Source organism: Oxyura jamaicensis, chromosome 5, assembly GCF_011077185.1.
Source record: "Oxyura jamaicensis isolate SHBP4307 breed ruddy duck chromosome 5, BPBGC_Ojam_1.0, whole genome shotgun sequence".
NCBI classification, from domain to species: Eukaryota; Metazoa; Chordata; class Aves; order Anseriformes; family Anatidae; genus Oxyura; species Oxyura jamaicensis.
Genome location: NC_048897.1, coordinates 32,840,754 through 32,861,032, shown reverse-complemented (window position 1 = coordinate 32,861,032; position 20,279 = coordinate 32,840,754). Strand labels below are relative to the sequence as shown.

The following is a 20,279-nucleotide window of genomic DNA, read 5'->3' as shown; positions in this document are numbered from 1 at the left end:
ATATGCCAAGACTTGTTTTGCAAGAAGCCCTGACCAAATGTACTTACTATCCCAGCAGCAACATGGAATTTACATGACACAACCACCCGTGCTCACTAAGCTCCCCTCCAGGTACTGCCAACGGAGCAGCGCAAGCAGGACTGTGCACATCATAGAGGTGGGCTCTCTGTGCTGGGTGTACTGCAGCACACTTTCTGAAAGGCACCTGCAAGGCCACTTTGCAAAGACTGCAAGTAACAGCACAGTTGTGGATTTACACATGGTCCTGGGGAAATCACTGTCTTTTCTCTCCCTGTTACATAACATTTCCCGAATGTTCATTTATTCATTATGTTATAGTTTGTGCAACTTATGTTTTGTCTTATAAGCATGTCTTTAATGACTTCCTATACATATTAGTTGTCCCTGAGTCCCCTGGATTCCGGCCAGGCACACAGGGAACAAGAGCTGAGTTAGTGCAATGCAGGATAAGAGAGAGGCTGGCCCATGGGGAGCTGCACGGTAATCAGCTTTTCATTACTGCTTGGCTGAAAGGCCTAAGTGATTCAGCAATGCTCCTCTGAGTGGGAAAACAGACGAGGAGGGGATGAAGGGACTCAGGTTCTGATATGAATTATCTCCACCCTATCACAATATAAAGGTATTTATCTCTAGGAACTGCTAATAAAATAACAAGAGACTATATCATCATGTCTGTAGAGGTCTGCAAGTATTATTTAGGGACCTCAGACAGTTTTTTCAAGGTGGAAAAAGTCGCTTAGTGACCTAGGAGTCTAATGACTAAATTATCTGGTATCTTAGATTCAGACATTTAAATCCCAATGAAGTAAATTCAGCCCCCTCAGCCTGAGTCTGTGGCTAATTACTTTTGTAATCTTGACTAGGTACCTTAATTGTCTGTGTCTCAGTTTCCCAAAATGTAAAATGGTAATGATACCTATCTCTTTTTGAAAACACTCTGCTTATATGCTATTATAACACTCCTTTGTACAGTATCTTCACTTTGCATCCTTATGAACAGTTTGATGTGGGTGACACTTGTTTAGCTTATTCTGATAGCCCAAGGACAGGTAGAGAGGTCAGTAACTTACCAGCTTTCTCCCAGCTATGACCTTGCCTGTTCCCTGTAAATCTGAAGGCTCTCCCATGGGTTATTTGTATGCAAGGATATAAAAATTGACCTGAGCCCCTGTCTCTGTCTTCCAGAGAGAGAGAGACAGAAAGGATAGTACTGTGATTTGGCAGGCTCCACATTACTGTGGCAGAGAAGACTGTAAAATCTGTCACCAGTGTGCAAACACAGCCTCAGCATGTGTCACATGGGTTACATTTATTGCCTGAATGCTTCCATCTCACCTCAGTACCAAGCATGTCTCAGTCCCAAACACAAAGAAGCCTAATGCCAGGCCCCTGTGTCTTCCATCCCAGTTATATCAGGGTGGTTTCTCCTTCCTGCCCTGGAGTCCACCTTTACCAAGGAGTTGCTCAAGTGTGTGACCCAGGAATAGTGGTAAAGCAGGGAAAAAAAAAAAAAAAAAAAAAAAAAACATAGAGCCACTTGCAGGTGCCCAAACAGATGCTGATCTCTTGCTCCTGGCATGCAGCATCTCTTCTGTGCCTAACAGCTTATTCCCTCACAAGGGAGCCACATAGGAGAAGAGAGCTATGGGTGCCACACAGCTTTAACAGCATTTTATTGGTCACTGCTTTGATGGGGCACATTTATCCGGTAGATCTCTGCAGCCCCCATGCCAGCACACCTCCCTAACCTGAGTGATGGGGTGCCTGGGAGGAACTGACTCATGGCAGAAGGAATGTGGTGGCTCTTTCAGAGCTCCTGGAAAACTTACCGGCTGAGGCCTTGCTGGTGGTGCAGACCAAAGAATGAACTGCAAGCAATACACACATAAAGAAGGGTAAACGATCAACTTTTAACTTTCATGGTTTCTCTCTGAATAAAACAGTATAAAAGACAAAAGATTGGTTTAGCAAATAGTCACCAGCCAGCAGGAAAAGACAAAAGAAAGAAGAAATCACAGCAGTGTAAATCAGCCTGGGGAGAAATGACTGAATGAGGACACTGATTGCTAATCTACATCCTGTCACTCTGACTTTATAAGCAGGTTAGCTCAAGAGGCCATGTGTGAAAGAACAGCCCCATAAAAGCAGTGTCTTTCCTACTCTCATCTGTATTCACAGTGGACTGGGTTTTCATTTTATGGCTGGAATGTTCTTGTTTCTTCTGCAGGTCCATTAACACTGTGCACGCTGCACAGTCAATACCAATTCCAGCCTACACTTTTCTGCCTTTTTTATTTGGACACAAGTCCTTCTGTCTGCTGGATCCACTACTCTTTGACATTGCTGTTTGTGGTGTTCATTTATGGTTTTTTGTTTGCTTGTTTTTGTTTTAAGTAACCCAAGTACCTTTGACTTTAAATAAAAATAAAAGCAAAACCCAAGTGAGCCATTTAAAATAAAGCATGATAAAATATTTCTATTTCTCTTTACTCTAATCTTCTTAACCTGAAAGGGAGGCAGGTTATACAACGATGCAAGAAAAAGATACCAGCCTACACGCAGATTTGTGATGCTCCTTCAGGAAAAAGGAGGGTGACAGTCTGGGACAGGAGTAAGTCTGCCTGCTCATCCTGGACAGTTTCCACCCCGTTCACCAAGGTGGTTAATGTCAGCTCCTCCACATCACTGAGGTTCTTCCTGCATCACGCCAGGACCCCTGCAAAGTAGACTGCCACCTATTACCTGTGCTTTACTTCAGCCACATCCTCAGCACACCAACACTGTGTTCAACAAGAAGAACAGCTAGAGTTATTAAAAACACAGCACTTACCTTGGCTGCAGTGCTAAATCATCCTCTAGGAATGCTTGTCAGGAAGGGAAAAGCTAAAACTCTGCACTGGTCAGTCCACAGAGAGGATAGAACAAACATATGCAAATGCAAAATAAAGGAGATTTGTACAAATTGGACAAGAGGGCTGACCACAGAAAACAGAGCAGCAGTGACTTTGGGGGCTTACATCAAGAAGACAAACCACAACAGAAGAGAACATCACTTTGGAGTTGGTAATGAAATGGGGAAAACTTGGATGCGTCCCTAACCAGAAGCTTAATTGGTAGCCTTCCATGTCTAGGAACCAGATCTCCTACACTGTGTAGTGCAAGAACTCTACAGTTTTGTGAGATTGCTTTGTATCAGGAGAGTCTTTACATTCACCTCATTTTTCTCTTCAGTCACAAAGATTCATGCCAGAGGTTGTGTGGTTTTTTGTTTTGTTTTGTTTTAAAGTTATAAAATACTTGAGATGTATTCTGTATTCTTGCATTTTTCCCACTATTTGGCAAGCATGCCTTTTGCCAGTCACTATTTCAGGGGTAAACCTTGTCCTAACATGGCAGGTGAGACACGCAGCACAAATTCCTTTCTATTCTATGCAGCACAGCACCGCTTGCTCTGCTCCCTGGGCTGGGTGCACGAAGGTACTTCATGGCTCTGCCTTCAGTTTTCCTCTTGCAGTCACACATGCAACAGAGGGGGAATAGAAGAGATCTTCCTTTCACCACTCTACTTTGCAGCTCTACCAAAGACCCAGCAGGTCAGAAAGACTGACCTACCTTCTAATCTCTAACGCAAATACTCCTCTAGGAGAGGAATAAGGCATATAAAGGATAGCTACTCTGCATATATTTCTCATTCTGCGCACAAGCACAGGACTCCCCAAGCTGTCAATCTTAAATGCTTTTCAGCTGAGGGCTGAATTCTCATTTTCCATTTTTACTCACTTAATGAAAGGTACCGGATAAAAATTCACTATTTAAATACCGTATTTTTCTTTTCTCAGCAGTTTGAAATGGGGCCTGTGGGTATTGGGGTAGCCAGACTTAAAAGTCCAATTCCACATGACTCCATTTGAATCCTAAACTCAACTGCTTTGATACAACTTCCAAGGGTAATCCCCTCCAACCAATCCTGTCCTTCTGCTCCCTTTTAGCAATACTGCAACATAAAGGTTTAGAATTCTTCCTTGTTCAGGAATGGAAAAACGTTAAGTTGCTCAAGGGAACACAAGATTAGGATGGAAGGAAACCCGTACCCAGAGGGGTCTAGGCTGACCACAAGAAGACCCTGCCTTCCAGGCAGAACTTTACAAGTCAGTGCCTGAAGGACATAAAAAATGGAACCATCGTGAAGCTAACAGGACTTAGTATCAAGCTGCATTTCTTGCACATTCTCCGTGCTTCCTTGCCTGTTCAGTGAGATGACTTTTGCACGTTTGTGATGGATGCGTCCCATGTCTTGGGTTTTACCTACTCACCACCTGCGATCATCACAAAGCAGGAAGTAGCTCTCAAACTCATATTGAGATTTCATTTATCAGGATACAGCTTCCCTCTTCTGCACCTTACCTTACCTCCCAGTTTTAACCTTCTTGTTCTTGATTATGTACCAAAAAAAAATGTGGATGTTCATAAGGAAGCAAATAAAGACAGTGAAAATCATCTTTCCTTTGTGTATTCTTAGGCCCTTTAGAAGAGTGAGTGAGAGTGGTTTCACTCAGGACTGTCATACCTTGAACTCTGGTACCTAGAGAGAGGTTGACCAGGACTATCCTGGGACCTGTTGTATGCGTATGAGGAAAGGCAGAGAAACCAAGCAGATCTGATTGAGCCAATATACACTACCAAATACTACCTTTCCATGCTTGTGGTGATGTGATGTCTGTGCTTTTGAATATCCTTTCCATATCACTTAATAGCCTAATCCAATCAATCAGTGTCCAAGGGGTGACTGCCTATCTCCACACAGAGAGAGAGTCAATTAAGGGAGCATCATGAATGCCAAGTCCTTCCTCTCCCCCTGAGATGAATAAAGAAGTGAGAGAGAAAATGAGAGAGAGTGCTGTGCCAATGTCTGCCTTTCAGCTTGAAGGCTTCCACTGGGCAAAGCAGAGAGATAGAGAAAGCTAATTTCACAGATAACATCTCCAAGGCCCATACAGTCTCTTTAAATACTGGAAATAATTTTTCATGACAAATGAATCTACTTCATCCTGGCCACTTCCATCAAGAAATGCCATTACTTGTAGGGATAACTGGTAGTCTCAGCAGAAACACAAACTGATCTGATGCAAGGGTATGAAAACCAAAGCGGGTATTGAGGCCACAGGGACTGAGACCAGCCACTGAGCAGCAGAAGACTCAAAGATACCACGCAGTCTGAAGCAACTCTTCCACATGATGCGATCAGTTTATCTCCAGCTACCTGAAATGTCACGACAGACATGGTGCATACATCTGACATGTACAACGTATGACTACCTGGGAGAGTTAGAATGAGAAGGTGAAATAGTATTTCCTTTCCGCATGGTGACTTATCACTCCAGATGATCCAAGATTTCCTAAGTTATGTTCACTTAATACTGTCTGATTCAAGCCAAACACACCTGCTATGATAACCTTTCCTTTAACTTAAGTTATCTGAGCAGCATCGTGCCTTGACTTGTAGATGCGGTGCATTTTGTGGATTGTATTAAGGAGAAGACATTGGTCTGAGCTGCCAATTATAAAACAGAAGATAAACAAATATGCCACTACAGTATTAGTCCTATAGAAGAGGCCTATCCTAGCAGAAGCATAGGATGCTAAAAAGCATTAACTAAATGTTCTTACTGATCCACATGTAACATCTGTTTTGTTGTTCAAGTGCCCTTTCTAGGAGCTGACAGTGGCACAAAAGCTAATAGTTTTGGATGATTATATTTCTTCAATAGGAGGAGCTTGCAATAGCTACACTCAGCAATATACAGCCAGAAACATAGTTTAGAGAAAGATAGCAGAAATTATTTTTCTGTAGCATCAATTAACATATTAAGATGAGATAAAGAGCACCTGGCATACTAACAAATTCACATTCAGCAAGGAAAGCAGTCGTGTCCTTAAATATCAAGAGCATATGATGATGGAGACGGGATGAAGACAAAGGCAAGATAAAAATTCATAACCATATCATTGTAAAATATAGGAGAGAGAATCAGTTGATTTTTATATGGTCTCAGACTTTCCAACTGCTCAGCAGATGCTGTTAGATATTGTCACGTCAATAAGACTCTTCAAAGTTCAAGTTCAACAGCCTGAAATACCATGAAATAATCTTTTCCCCAAAAGATGTAATCACCATGACCGCAGAATTAACTGCACACTCTTCTGTTCTGAGGATATCATGAAGGCATTACAAGGCTATCACTCGTCCTGGTGATATATATTCAAAGTGGAGTGGAAAGGCTCACAATATGACTCCACACAACTGGAAGATTGATGTAGTTGCTTCACATTGCTTCTCTTCCTTTACAAGGCCCACCTTGGCTGTGATGTCCTAACTGGCTCTAGAGAAACATCTCATGCCTCTTTGGGAACTGTTGGGATGTTACAAATGAAATTACCCCATGGAAGGCAAGAAAAGGAGGCAAAGATGGAGACTATGAAATCTGTAGATAGAAGCTGAGTATAAAGGCCTGAGCTTAATGTAGTTGGAAAAAACAGCAGTTAGAAAACCGAACAGTAATCTTTTACACTGAGGCAGCCAGTCATTATGGAGAGATACAAGGGAGTTAAGTACTAACCAAAAACAAACAAACAAACAAACAAAAAAACAGGCTTGCATTTCTTGAGAACTGTGTACAGAGTATGCCGCAGTAGTAGCTGCTTGGGCCAGCCACTGAGGGTTACAGCCATGTATTACGAACAGATTGATGGTAAGTGAGAAAATGAACTTCTCGCACAAATGCCCTTAGTAAAGCTAACATGCCTCAGGTCATACTGAAAGCAGACTTTACTATGAAATTAGTAAGGTGCAAATGCAAATGGGTGTGAAGGGATTACTTGAACTTTTTCCAATTTCAGATGGAATCTTTTTTTCTGCTGTTTGGAGACATTCTGGCAAATTGTACAGCAGGGACCCACCTGGCACTAGTAAGTTAATGAAAAAAATGAGTTGTAGAATAGGCCTTCTGATCTCTAACATCTTTGATTTTATCTCATGAAATCATAAAAATTATTCTGATATTTTGACTTTACTGAAGTCTTTGAATATTCGAGATCCAGCTGGGATTAAAAGCATTAAAACACTGCAGCAAAGGCTCTTCCCCTGATACGTCCAACACCCCTGGAACCATCGGTCCTATAAGAAAATATGTTCTCTGCAGTTACCTAGCATAACACGGTAGGCTTGGAAGGACTGGATGGTCTAAAAAGCATCAATATATTTGAGTGCTTTTTTTTAAACAAACCTTCAAATATGTAATCATCATCAAATATCTTCACTAAAACAAAAATGAAATCTATGCTGCTACCTGTGCTTGAGACATCAACGGATGCAGCACTTAAACCATGTAGTAAATGATTTTGTAGCATTTCTTATTACCAGTAATTTTACAGCATCCCAGTTTATTGCATACATAATGGGCAGATGTTTGTTGTCATTAAACTGTTCTTAGCAAACATTGCCATAAAGGTACTAGGCAGATAATAAAACAGAATGTGTAGCCCTGTGCTCAACATCAGCATTGCCAACAGCAGGTACATTGCTGTTCACAAACAGTGTGATGCAAAACACAGTGAAAGCCTGGTTTGCTGAGGATTTAATCGCCCATCTGTGAGCAAACCCAAACAGGAAAGGACACTGGTTCCAGCCCTGGGGAGAACTGGAATGGGATATCTTTGTCTGCTGCAATAAACACTGGGTGCAGTTCAGCAAATGAAAAGAGCTGGAAAAAGACTTTTCTTTCTTACCTGGAAAGGACTCCAGGTATGCCAGTTCTGAGCAGTTAACTTGAAAGGCTTAAAATCTAAACTTCAGCGTCCTTTATTTCAGTTTTAAATGGCTGGCAGTCTCCTATCAACTCGCAGTTTCTAATCTTGTTAGTACACTCCTCATAATAAAAGGAAGCCCAACCAAGGCAATTAAGTAGGAGAAAGCATTAAGAAGTGAATGATGAACAACATTCAATTTTCACTGGCCTAACACTATCTGATTTTCGGTAGTCTTTTTCTATATGACCTTGTTCCTGGGCTTTTGGCTTCTGCTGTTCCTCTCAAAGTGTTTAGGCAGAAGGAAAACATTGCAGAGAGCTTTCAGGATCAGCAGAACAGATCCAAATCACCCTTTTAGCTCATGGCATCTTCACTTCATCTACAGGAAATAGCCATGTGAATACAACACACATTCATCTCCTCCTGCTTGTTTAATGCCAGAGTCTTGGGGTTCTTTTCAGAAAAAAAATCTGAGGGTTGTGAGGAGGTACTCTGTTTTTACAGCAAGGAAGCACATCACATCCCATGAGCCAGACTTCGACATCCACCTCAAGTACTTCCATTTCGTGCACAGGGGGCTGCTGTGACCTGATGCCATGGCTGATGTCGAGTACTAACACATTAGAAACTAAAGAGCACAGAAGACATTAAGTACCTTAAACCACTAAAGAACCCTCATGGCAGCTTAACCACTTCACCCTTTCCCATCCTCCTGCCTGTCTGTATCAGCCCTCCAGCCCTTCTTGTGGACAGACTTGCAACGCACCCTAATTTCTGTTGGGTTCAGTATGAGGAATTATTTCACAAACAGCAGGAGGAAGCATGCTACCCATTGCATTTGAGGATCCTTTTTGTCGTGTCTCACAAAATTGGACCTACGTCTGATGTCTTTATTCAAGCAAACTAGCAATAAGGCAGACCTGATGGAACAAGGTATTCTAGAATAGAGATTTCTTTCCACTGTTCTCTGATATTCCTATTCCTTCTAAAACCCAAGGATGCAAGAATGACTAAATACTATGAAGAGTACAGCTCCAAGCTTTTTTTTTTCCTCTAATGCCTGACACATCACAACCCAAGGCCTAGCAAACTATCTACAATATATACTTGCAGTCATAATAACTTCTATCACATCCAATTTCCTGTGTCTGCCTTTTATTTCTGACAAACCCAAAAACCACCCGTCATTTTAGGAGTCTCTGGCATAACTAAATCCTGCTCTCCGCCATACATACTTTAATCGGGTATAACAGGAGCTCGATGAGCAGGGCGAGGCAAGGAGATCATAACCACATACATCTCAGATGCAGGCACAACACCATTCGAGGCCATGTTGTTATTGGGAAGGCCAAGTGTCCTCATGACAGGACATCTGAGCAAGGGTGGAAGAAGGGCAGTTGTTTTGTGGAAAAAGATGGTGGGCATTTGGCAGGAACAGAGAACGCTGTATTATGAGCATTCACGGACTAGGAGGAGTAGAACAGAAGGGACTCAGAGCATCATTTAGAGGAGGGACTATGTCCTATCTGTCAGCCTCCTTTCTATCTTGCTTTATGACCCTACCCCAAACAAGACATCATCTCTTTTGTCAATCTGGAAGCCTTGGCAGTTTGGCACTGTCAGCTCCTCCCTAGCACCTTCTGGAGTGCAGCAGTAGTGAATTATCAGACCAGGACCTCAACATAATGAATGAAAGGAGACAAGGCAAATCATCAAAAGGAGGCAAGCAGATCACATAATTGCTTTGGATTTCTCCTGAGAAGCAACCATCTCCTTCCCCTGACTGCACAGGGAACTTAGGTATTTAGCACAAGTCCTCATTGCCAGGTCTCTGCTTGTTTTTAATCTCGGAGTACTTATCAGAGCTATCTAAAGAAGGAGATCAGAACACTACTCTAATTGAGTTCATGCCACTTGCGAAGCCAGCAGAGTCATCCCACATCTTCTCTTCCAAGCCTGCGCACAGCCATACCACCTTTCCCTTCCAACAGCTACTGGGGGATCTTTAACATTTTGGAAACCTGTCTGAAGGCTGCAATGTTTATAGTGGTTCCAAAAGGCTCTTCTCATGTGACTTCTAAGATTGAAACACTGATTTCAAACAGGCAGCAGAGAAGCATTACAGAATTATGATCGAGAATGGGAAGCTCACTTGCCACTGGCTACAGAGTCAGGCCAATATGATCCACAAGTCTGTGGCTGAGTAAACCTCTGATGTCTTCCAGAATCATCTAATCCAACGTAGTCTGTAAGAGAGAACTGCTGAGCTGACAATGGCATAGCCAATGCACATGAATCTTACGACATGACATTTTCACCCATGACCCCACAGCACGGATGGCAGTGTTGACGCTTCAGCTGTTTTAAGGACCACTGGCAATTAACTGCAATTGCTGCTTAGGGCAGCATGCTGCAAATTGCTGGCTGTGAGAAGCCTTATGATCACAGATATTCTGAATGATCACAGATATTCTGCAGTAAAGCCTAAAACCCCTACCCAGTCTGTCGAAAGAATTCTAGTCATTAATAAAAAATTCCTGCAAAGAAGAAAATCCTCTGGAGAGCAAATGAATTACAAAATCTCAAATCTGCCTAAAATTTTGTGCACAGCACCTTTCACATTGTTTCTCTGGGTTTCTATGGGTCATACAGTACTGTGATCTACGGTACAAAAGGCGTAGTGGGGAACACTGAGTGAAAAAGCAGCTTCTTACACATTTATGGCAGAAGCTTAAAAATATCCGAACTTCCAACTCTGAGACACATACCATAACCATTATGCCACGGTGCCAAAAAGGTAATAGAAAGAATGTGTTGAAAGCCTTAAGATTAATAGGGCTGGTAGTTTATAGTTATTTCTTGGGTGTACTGTAAGGGCAGCTCAGCCAGAAAGAAGTGTTAATAAGCACCTATTGAACAGAAAACTTGGTTTCAATACCAGAAAACACTCTATAGGAATTATTTTATTTTTTAAGTGATCTTAGCACTGCATTTTTTTAACCGCTGATTCCAAGGGTGTCATCAGTACACTAATGACAACTATTAATGGAACCACTTGGTGTTCAAGGGTGTACAGCTCAGACATCTTACATTACTGAATGCATTTCCTTGTGGTCTAGAATATATGCGTGTGCCTACCTGTACCAGCCATACTCTTGCCTCACATCTCCAATCAGATGTCTTTACAATAACATAATGATATGGGGCAGAGACTCTCCCCCCATCTTCTACAGATCTGCTTTCATCAGAGGTAAACACGGAGACATGTTGCTGTTAACACAATCCCATTAGCTAATTTCACCGATAAACAGTCATCAAGGAAATCCTATCATGTAAAAAAGAGGAAGACTAGACAGAACTGGGGTACGTCATCTGTTTCACGCAAGAAATATCACAATAATCCAAATTTACACTTGATAACGTTTCCAGTAATATGCCTGAAACTTGTCATATGCAGCAGGATCGTCTGCCTTAGAAGCCAAACTGTACTCAGCCAAAGTGACCCTAGAACCTGAAGAAAATGACTTAAGAGTTAGGGAGTGAAGTGGCTGATGAAGAAGGTAAGCTCATGAAATGAAAATGGGAAAACACTGGAAGGAAACCATCTGAGATGAGAGCTTTCTTAGTGTTGGGACCAGAACTCAGCACTGGGAAGACCAACATGGGCAGGAGAAAGTATCATGGAACCACTGGATTTTGTTCTAGTACTCCTGCACAACTTCAGCAGTGCATAACTAAGGTCAGAAAACTCAACTTACCTCGCTCACACGTTCTACCCCAATAGCCAGTGCCAGTGCAGTCACAGATGAAGCGGTTCCAGCCATCCTTGCAGACTGCATTGTTCTTACACGGGTAGCTATCGCATTGCTTGGTGCTCAGGCGGGAGCAGGAGGACTTAACTCCTGCTGCGTTCTGTGCCTCTGCCAGCTGCCGGATGTTCTTGCTTCGTCCATCGATGAACAGGTCTCGGATACAGCCGACGTAGCCATAGTTCAGCATTGCTGTCCAGAGCTCTGTGGGAAGGATGAGCCCTGCCCGGTTCTCTGGCAGCCCACCCAGGTACATGTCGCCTTCCAGATCTAGGATCTCACTCTCCCCACTTGCAGTGAATGGGGTGCGTCTGCTGTTCACCGATATAGTACCTAAAAGAGGAGGATAAGGAGACATCAATCAATGCTTTCACTTACAGCCTCAGTCTAGCTCATTTCTTCCAACAATTGAGTGAGGTTTAAGGTTCGGTGGAAGAAAATAAAGATTCTTCCCTGCTCAAATACACTTTTAACAGAGACAGTGATTCTTACACTCCCTCTCCTCTTTAACCCCAAGCCATAAGTGTTTGCATACAGTAACTGGATCAGCATGTGTCTGTACACCACCTTGTAACATATCACAAGCTTAGCAATGCAATGGCTAAACAGTAACATGTAAAAATTGAGCATTATTCAATGGTACTCATCCAGCAAAGCAAAGAAGAACTGAGAACATATAGGAATCTGATGGTATCAGGACTGGAGAGGAAAAATAAGCAAAAGAACGTTCAAAGGTGATCTTCCCCTCTCCTCAGCCTTGGTGAGGCTGCACCTGGAATACAGTGTCCAGTTCTGGGCTCCCTACTATAAGAGACATGGAGCTGCAAGAGAGAGTTCAGCGGAAGGCTACAAAGATAAGGGGACAGGAACGTCTCTCTTATGAGGCAAGGCTGAGAGAGCTGGGCCTGTTTAGCTTGGAGAAGAGGCTGAGAGGGGACCTTATATATGCGTATGAATATCTTTAGGGAGGGTGCCAAGATGATGCGGCCAGACTCTTTTCAATGATGCCCAGTGACAGGTTAAGAAGCAACGAGCACAAACTGAAAAACTGAAGTTACATCTGAATATAAGGAAAAACTTCTTTACTGTGAGGGTGACCGAGCACTGGAACAGGTTGCCCAGGGAGGCTGTGGAGTCTCCTTCTCCAAATCTGCCTGAATGTGTAACATTTTCTAGGTGACCCTGCTTGATCAGGGAGGTTGGACTAGATGACCTGCAGAAGTCCCCTCCAACCTCAGCCATTCTGTGATTCTGTATTAACTCACATGACACAGCTGTCACAGTAAACATTTCATCAAAGCTGGACCTGGATGATAGGACAAAATTGACCCTCATCAAGTCAGCAAATGACATCAAACTGGGGAGAAAGGTTGATGAAAGGACAGACAGAACTACCAGTCAGAGAAGCCTTTATAAGATGCAGAAAAGGGCTTACAGAAATGTTTAATGTACAACTATAAATGCAAAGTCCCAGGAATAACCCCACACACATCAGTACAGGCTAGGGACCAGCTGGGTAGGGAGCAACTCTGCAGAAAAGCACATGCTGGACAACAACTTGAAAATGAGCCAGCAACGTGCCCTTGGAGTGATAAGAGGCATTGATCATAGTTGCAGAAAAGGAAATTCCAACTCTCTGGAAAGGAACATTTTTCATCTTGAGGGCCATCAAACACCGGAAACAGGAACCTCAGAGAGGTTGTGGAATCACCATCCCTGAAGATATTCAAAACACAGCCAGGCACAGCACTGAAGGAAACATGGATTTCAGAGTTTGGGCTAGAAACCTCCAGAGGTTTGTTCCAAAATAAAGTATCCTATGGTTTTACAAAGAAAAAGTATTCTAAATTCCATTTTACAAATGAGAAAATTGAAGTACAGAAAGACAAAGGTTATCTCTGAAGAATTTATTAACAATTATTAAAACTGCAGTGGTTTCCATATGTTGCAAGCAAGCTGTGGGCCTACTACATTGAGGCCATTCATAGATATTTCAAGAAATTGTCCCAGCACATAAATTAATCAGAACCTATAATACACAGATGTGATCAGAACATATGAAACAAGTTCGTAGAAGCCAAGTGACTTGTTTAAGATCAGACGTCTAAGGAGACGCGGGGATCATAACACAGGTCTCTCTTGTCACAAAGCAGCATGCTCTTCAGAAGAGCACTCAGCAGCTTTTGTGATAGGGACATCTGCCCACAAGACTCTCAGCAAAAAATCAGCAATTCACTCTTCCTAGCAATAAATCATCACATCCAATTGCTTTGTCATTAAGATAGCCTGTCCTCAGAGAGACCTATCCATGCTTTAAGATTAATTCCACATCATTGCATTTTTATCATACACCCCTACGATAAGGTGGCAGAGTTTAGTTAATAGAGTTAGTTCTATTTTGTGTCTCTGTAAGAAAGTGCAGTCATGTACATATGCTCTTTCTTCAGCTGTAATAGGCATCATCTTGGAGAACAGCACGTATGACACAGAGACAAGGTATTTCATGTGTGTGATGTTCAGTAATAACTTAGGAATAATGTCAGAGGCAGCAGAGTGCCAGAAGCAATAGAGGCGTTACAAATTAAAGGCTCACAGAGAACCAGGGTTATTTGATGAATCATTTTGTAAAAACCAGCTGCAGCACTGCAGACATTTTCCCTTTTACATTTTAGGAAAAAAGAAGATGTGACAATACACCTACAGTTGTAACGGCAGCGTGTCACAGAGCCACAGGATCACAGCGACCTTTCTAGTGTCTGCACTGCCACTCCTCAAAAGCAGCATATCGAGTACACGTTACCCAAAAGACTAGAACAAGCCAAAACACTGGAAGGGCTAGGCTCCAGAGAAAGCAAACAACACCTGCAACAAATGTGAAGAACCCTCCCCCACCCCCCCACCCCCCCCCCCCACCAAAAAAAAGGGTAGAAATACTGAATATCAAGGAGAAGCATAAAACCTGGAGAAAGAGAAGGAAATTATACAAGAAAACAGGCTAGACATCAGCCTACATTTTCTGCCAGTATTTTGTACCCTACCACTATTTCTGTAAGGATGTGGTACTAGCTGCAGTGCACAGAACTTTTAAAGCCAAGCTGCTGAGATGGAAAATTCTGAACTGACACTACGAAGTACTTAGATGAGCTAACTTTTTTTTTGTTTTTCTCCAAATCCTTGTATTCAAAGCAATGCACTACACTGATGAAACTGTAGAAAGAACCTTCCAGGAAGATTTTGAGAGTCTCAGCAGGTGGGACATTATGTGTTTTGTAGCCGAAGACCAACCAAAAACATTGCCTTGTGTAACATGCTGTGTTCTGCCGGAAACTGTGACAGGTTTTGTAGGAGCATTCCCAACAGACTGCAAGGTCACAGGACACAAGGTATCCATGTCCAGCCTGTCAGCTTCTGTCTGAGCACAGAGAAAAAACAGCTTTTGTTCCTCTGGCAGGCAGCAGAGACCAAAGCAAACACAAATCCTAAAGGGTCTGGAGATGCCAGAGGTTATTTGAGCAAGACTGCTGTGCTCCCCAGCATTAGTGAATATCTGGATTTTAGGCTATTTTAAAGGCTTAGCAGAGCCCGAGGTTTTGGACTCCTCCTGAAATAGAAAGAAGTAAGGGAGATGACACCTAGAAAAGGACTGGCTTCTTAGTGGTAGTAAGAATCAGAACCTGTAGGTCACTAGCTCATTAAAACCAAATAGCTATTTTGTGGCCCACATTTTTTAAGTTCATTATTTCCATTCAGATTCTAAACACCAGGTATCTGCATTTAAAAAAAACAAAACCAAACCAACCAAACAACAACAAAACAAAACACCACCACCTCTAAGGTGTAGCTATTCTTCAGTCTGCACGGGGAAAAAAAGCCAAGGACTAAACAAGAAGGGATGATCCTCACACCTACCAAAACATCACACGATAAACGTGGTTGATGCTTGCTAAAGGCGTGGTGTGGAAAACTGAATGCTGCTGTCCTGGCTATCTGGGAGACACATCCTCAGTCACTAGGGTCATTAACCCAGCACTTGTCATCAGCAGAAAATGCATTTTAAAAAAAGAAGAGAGAGGAGAGAATATGCAAACGTTCATTTTTGTTGAGCTTTTTGCTTTTAATTCTCAATCTGTTATCTCTAATCAGTGTTCAGGGCATCACAAGCCTTTCTGCTGAACAACCAGCAAGTCAGTCCTACAGCCTCATCCATGAAGTAGCAATCCTGTCTGTCACACCCTCCTAGAGGAACAACCGTGGGTACCCCTTGTCCCTTGGGTTTTTACCAACTTCCTTAGCAGAGAGTTTAGTGTCATTTCTATCTCTCCTCCTCCTGCAGCTGCCTCTTCAGAGACCAGACAGTCCCCAAGTGAGCAAGCAAAACTGAAGGCAGTACTGAATGCTAGTAATTGAGTTTATCCTTGGAAGTTAATTAAATTTTAGCAATTCTAAAGAAATCAAAGCTCAATTTATTTATTTATTTAGGGCTTCTTTTATAAAATGTTCCTATCGATGTCTTTCAGAGATAGCAATATATAACCACACATATTAAGCCCTAGTAGAGCGCGATGCAAAATACAAAAAACCTCCTTACATCATCAAAGGAAAAAACTAGCTTCAGGCAAAGACCTGTTCAAACAGCTAGGCTTTGCATACTATCTAAAAGTCAGCTCTTCTGAAAACTTAAGGCAAGCAAATTCTAGCGCTGTGTTCCTCTGTACCAAGGACATTCTGTGACTAGAAAAATAAACTTAGGGATCTGCTACTATCATCTGGAGATCTCCAGACAAATACCAAATCCACTTGCAAATGTAGGCAAAATTCCCTTTGAAGGGACACATGGCCTGGCTTTCAGATCCCACCAGTCCAGGAGGAATTCAAGTACAATTGCTCACATGTTCTCAAGATGAAGTTACATTATTTATTTTGTTTCCTTAACATGATTTCAGCATCACCATGAGTACTCCAGCTTTATAAACAGCATTAGAAACAAACGAAACACCTCTCTGTAATTGCAAGTTAAGTATATTATTTGAAGTAAACTAAAACACATTTTTGAAAATGAGAAGCTAAAGGGAAAAACATCCACCAAATGCTGACCAGATACTTTGACTAGGATTGCTACAGGCTTGGTATCCAGGCTGAGAGTGAAGAAGAAATCTGACTGAAAATTCTGAGATGGAGGAAACAGAACAGGATGAAAATGTTACCATCTGTACACATTAATTTTATTTTCCTTATAACAAAATCCAACCCCCACCATTCTTGAAAGATACAAGATCCAGAAGATGGTAATATCAGAGCACAACAGAAAAAGCTCATTTGATTTCTATCAGTTCATTTTTGAATAGAAATCCAAAATAAATCAGTGAGAATGTCTCAAAACAAGGACTATATAATAACGGTTCTGAAGGTTTTTAAACCGTACCATGGCCTTCAAAGGAGCCATCACTATAATTGCATATAAAACGGCCAAGATAGGCCCAGAGTATCAGAAGACTCAGAATCAATTTTAATAGATTGCCTCTGAAGTTCACACTAGACATTTGATGAAAACCTGGCCATTCACGTCTTTGTTTTTGCTGGATAAACATCATGGAGTAAGACTAAGTTTTTGTAAGAAGGTGACTTATACCTAGGAGGTTTTGAAGGCTTCTTACGACTAATTTCTAACCCTAGATCTAGATCTGAAAGATGAATCTACTTAAGAAAAAGTCACCACTCTACCTGATCTTCCATCTCGTTGAATATCCACGTGATACCACTCTCCATCATTGGCTTTCTTCTGCGTGGCCTTGACTTTAATGGTCCCAGAGCCCATGTCCAGCAACAAGTAGAGGTTCCCATCTAGAAGTTCAACTGCAAAGAAGTCTACCTTTGTATTTTTCTGGCTCCTGGCATCTTTCCTCTCCTGAGGCTTGCCATGGGTGAAAAGTATCAGCCCATTGGGTTCAGTGGTTCGGAAATCAAACGAGATGGAGCCCATCCTTTTGGTATTCCATTTGGGCAGACTAATATAGGCCTCAGGTGTCTCAAAGCTGATGGGATCCAGTGTAGCCACATTCTCACATACAAACTTCACTTCCCCATAGATCTTCATCTTAGTATCACCAATCCGTGCCAGGCGAGACAGCTCCAGACGAATATCATTATTCTTATAAACAACCTGTCAGACACAAGGAAAAATATCATACATCAATCCTGCATACAGTACAAATACCCCAATTACTTTCATCCGTGGGAGATAAACTTCTCCCAAAAGGCAGTGGGGAGCAGAAGGGAGACCATGCAAGAATCTGACATGATGACAGAAGGAGAGAGCAGAACCAGGAGCATGTATAGGAATGACAGCAATGGGCACTCTGTGATGACTATAGATCAGATAAGCAAGCAGAAGAGAACACTTACTGAAGGACAGGGAGAACAATTAACTCTATCACAGACCCACTCTGCTGTAAAAGCTTTTGTATATAAAATACAGTGTGTCTGGCATCATGCTGTTGTATTTGCATAAATCCCATACAAAATACATAACAGTTTAACCTCCGTGTCCATCTCTGCTAACCGCAGCAGGGAACTCTGTACTACCACTGTCATTTCTCTATTATTCTTATAAGCTCGCTTTACTACTAGAAGAGAGATGTAAAATATTTAAACAAGTTGCTGTGAACTGTTGGTGATTGCCCTATGGCTCCTAAGGAGCAAAAAGAAAAAAAAAATAAAGGACTTATAATTTCTCTTATCAAGATATCCTAAAACACAGTAGGCACAAACCTGCAACAGATATATCTGTGTAACACATAAAAGCCTCTGCATATTTAGTGCCTGTGCTATTATGCATTCTGGGCTGAGGACCAGAACTTTGAACTCTGCACAGTGCTATGGGAATGGAAAGTAGGCAAGGGCACAGTCCCAAACAGCCAGACTCCTGAGCATGCCTGGCTCAGGTGGAAGTCTTGCCCTTCTCTTTCTCAAAGGAACAGAATTAAACTGCTGCAAAAGAGCACTTCTCTCTGCCCCACGCCGTTCTCCCAGAGGTAGGGGCTGGAGAAAGCACAGAGCTGTAGTATTTCTAAAGAGCACTTCCTTCTCAACAGCCTTCTGTGCTTCCTGAACCCAGAACTGGCACAAACAACAAGCAAAAGTGTTTCTGCAAATAGCATAATTTAAATTGAATTACTGTTCTGCAACACTACTGGAAACTCCGATTTCTTCAAAGGAGCCATTATTTTAAAATTCTTTGTGTCTACTACGTATGGCATCATGTGCACATAGATTTGATTTCTTCTTCTGTCAAACTGCTAACAGAACGGGCTGTCAGCAATTTGCTATGAAAAGAAAAAGAGAAGGAGATATGCACTGCTAATTCTGCAAATATCATCTGATCTGGTGCATGGACAGGCTTAAAAACATGTAGATGTAATGTTTGGACACACGTTTGCAATACTCAATCTGCAGGCCCAGCGGCACTTCACGACCAAACAGTTAATGCTTCTTCACTGATATTCTCTAGGCTGTAAACCCACCAGCAGATTGAGCATAAGTAGATCAGAGAAGAATTTTTGCAGAATCAGACAGAAGTTCATAATCCCAGTAGCAACTCGCAGAAATATACTCTGGAACACGGCACTAGCTCACAGTCAGAGAAATAAATCTGCAGTAACTATTAAAAGGCAAATAATGGGGAGGATGGGGGACAAGAGTCTGAAGTAGATGACTATAGGATGAAAAAGAAATGAAATCACAATTCAACACAGTTGTATCACATGAAGAATGTCCAGCTTTTGAGAAGCATTAAAGAAGAATTTCCTCAGTGCAGGTAGTACAGCATCACATCTCCCTGTTCCACAGGCAAAATACCCTACATCAGAGTGAAATGGGAATCCAAGTGTTAATTCCCATTTGGAGTCACAGCACAGCACTGTAGTTCCTCCCAGCAGAGGACAGTATTGACCTGCAATAGCTTATTTTGCTCTAGTTCCCAGTAAAGCACTCTGCCCTTGCACAGACTCCAAACACATCAAGCCTGTTAATACCTGCAACAGGAATAAAATATATTTCCAATTTGTGGACCTGTAGTAGTTTCATTCTGCGGATTAACCGTGTCAAATACTCTGGCTAGACAGACCGTACCCCTCCTTCCAGTAACTCAGCAGGCCTGTGCACTGCAGCCTCCCCCTCTTGACAGACAAACGGATGCAACTGAGCCAGACAGCAGAGAGAAGCCACAGCTACATCTGAGATGTACTCCATGCACATATACTCCTGGACTGCCCAGGACTTCTGCACATACTTTGTGTGTGACAAGTCCAGTGCTTTCCACAGACACTGGCTCCAAGCACTGCATGCAGTCCTGTCTCTGCATCTCAAGGAAATGCTGGAGCTGATGGTACCAAGGAAAATAAATAGAGCAATTAAGAGCATGGAGCTGCTGCTTTATAAGGACAAACTGAAAAGGCCAGTTTCCTATATAGAAAAGAATGGGAAAGTTGAGAAAGAATAACATCAAAACTTACAGTGGAGAAGCTGATTGTAGAACTGCTCTGCCAAATCCAGCAATAACAGAACTAGAAGAACTCATTAAAACTGGTAAATTTATTTAAATAAATTTAAATCAGATTTTTAGACGTACTTATTTATACAGTAGTG

At 42.1% G+C, this 20,279-nt stretch overlaps 1 protein-coding gene across 30 annotated transcripts in view; it reads right to left on the bottom strand.

The window, feature by feature from the left end:
• The window catches only part of NRXN3 (neurexin 3), a 979,693-nt gene that overhangs the window by 669,344 nt on the left and 290,070 nt on the right, over positions 1 to 20,279 (bottom strand). For all 30 annotated transcript variants that reach the window (XR_004751424.1, XM_035328415.1, XM_035328417.1 and 27 more), the window contains 2 exons: positions 17,358 to 17,796; positions 11,586 to 11,969 (listed from right to left, as the gene is read on the bottom strand). Coding sequence is in view for 29 of the 30 variants with exons in the window: in XM_035328415.1 (XP_035184306.1) it covers positions 11,586 to 11,969; positions 17,358 to 17,796 (823 nt within the window). In the remaining variant the exon portion in view is untranslated. The remainder of the gene's footprint in view (positions 1 to 11,585; positions 11,970 to 17,357; positions 17,797 to 20,279) is intronic.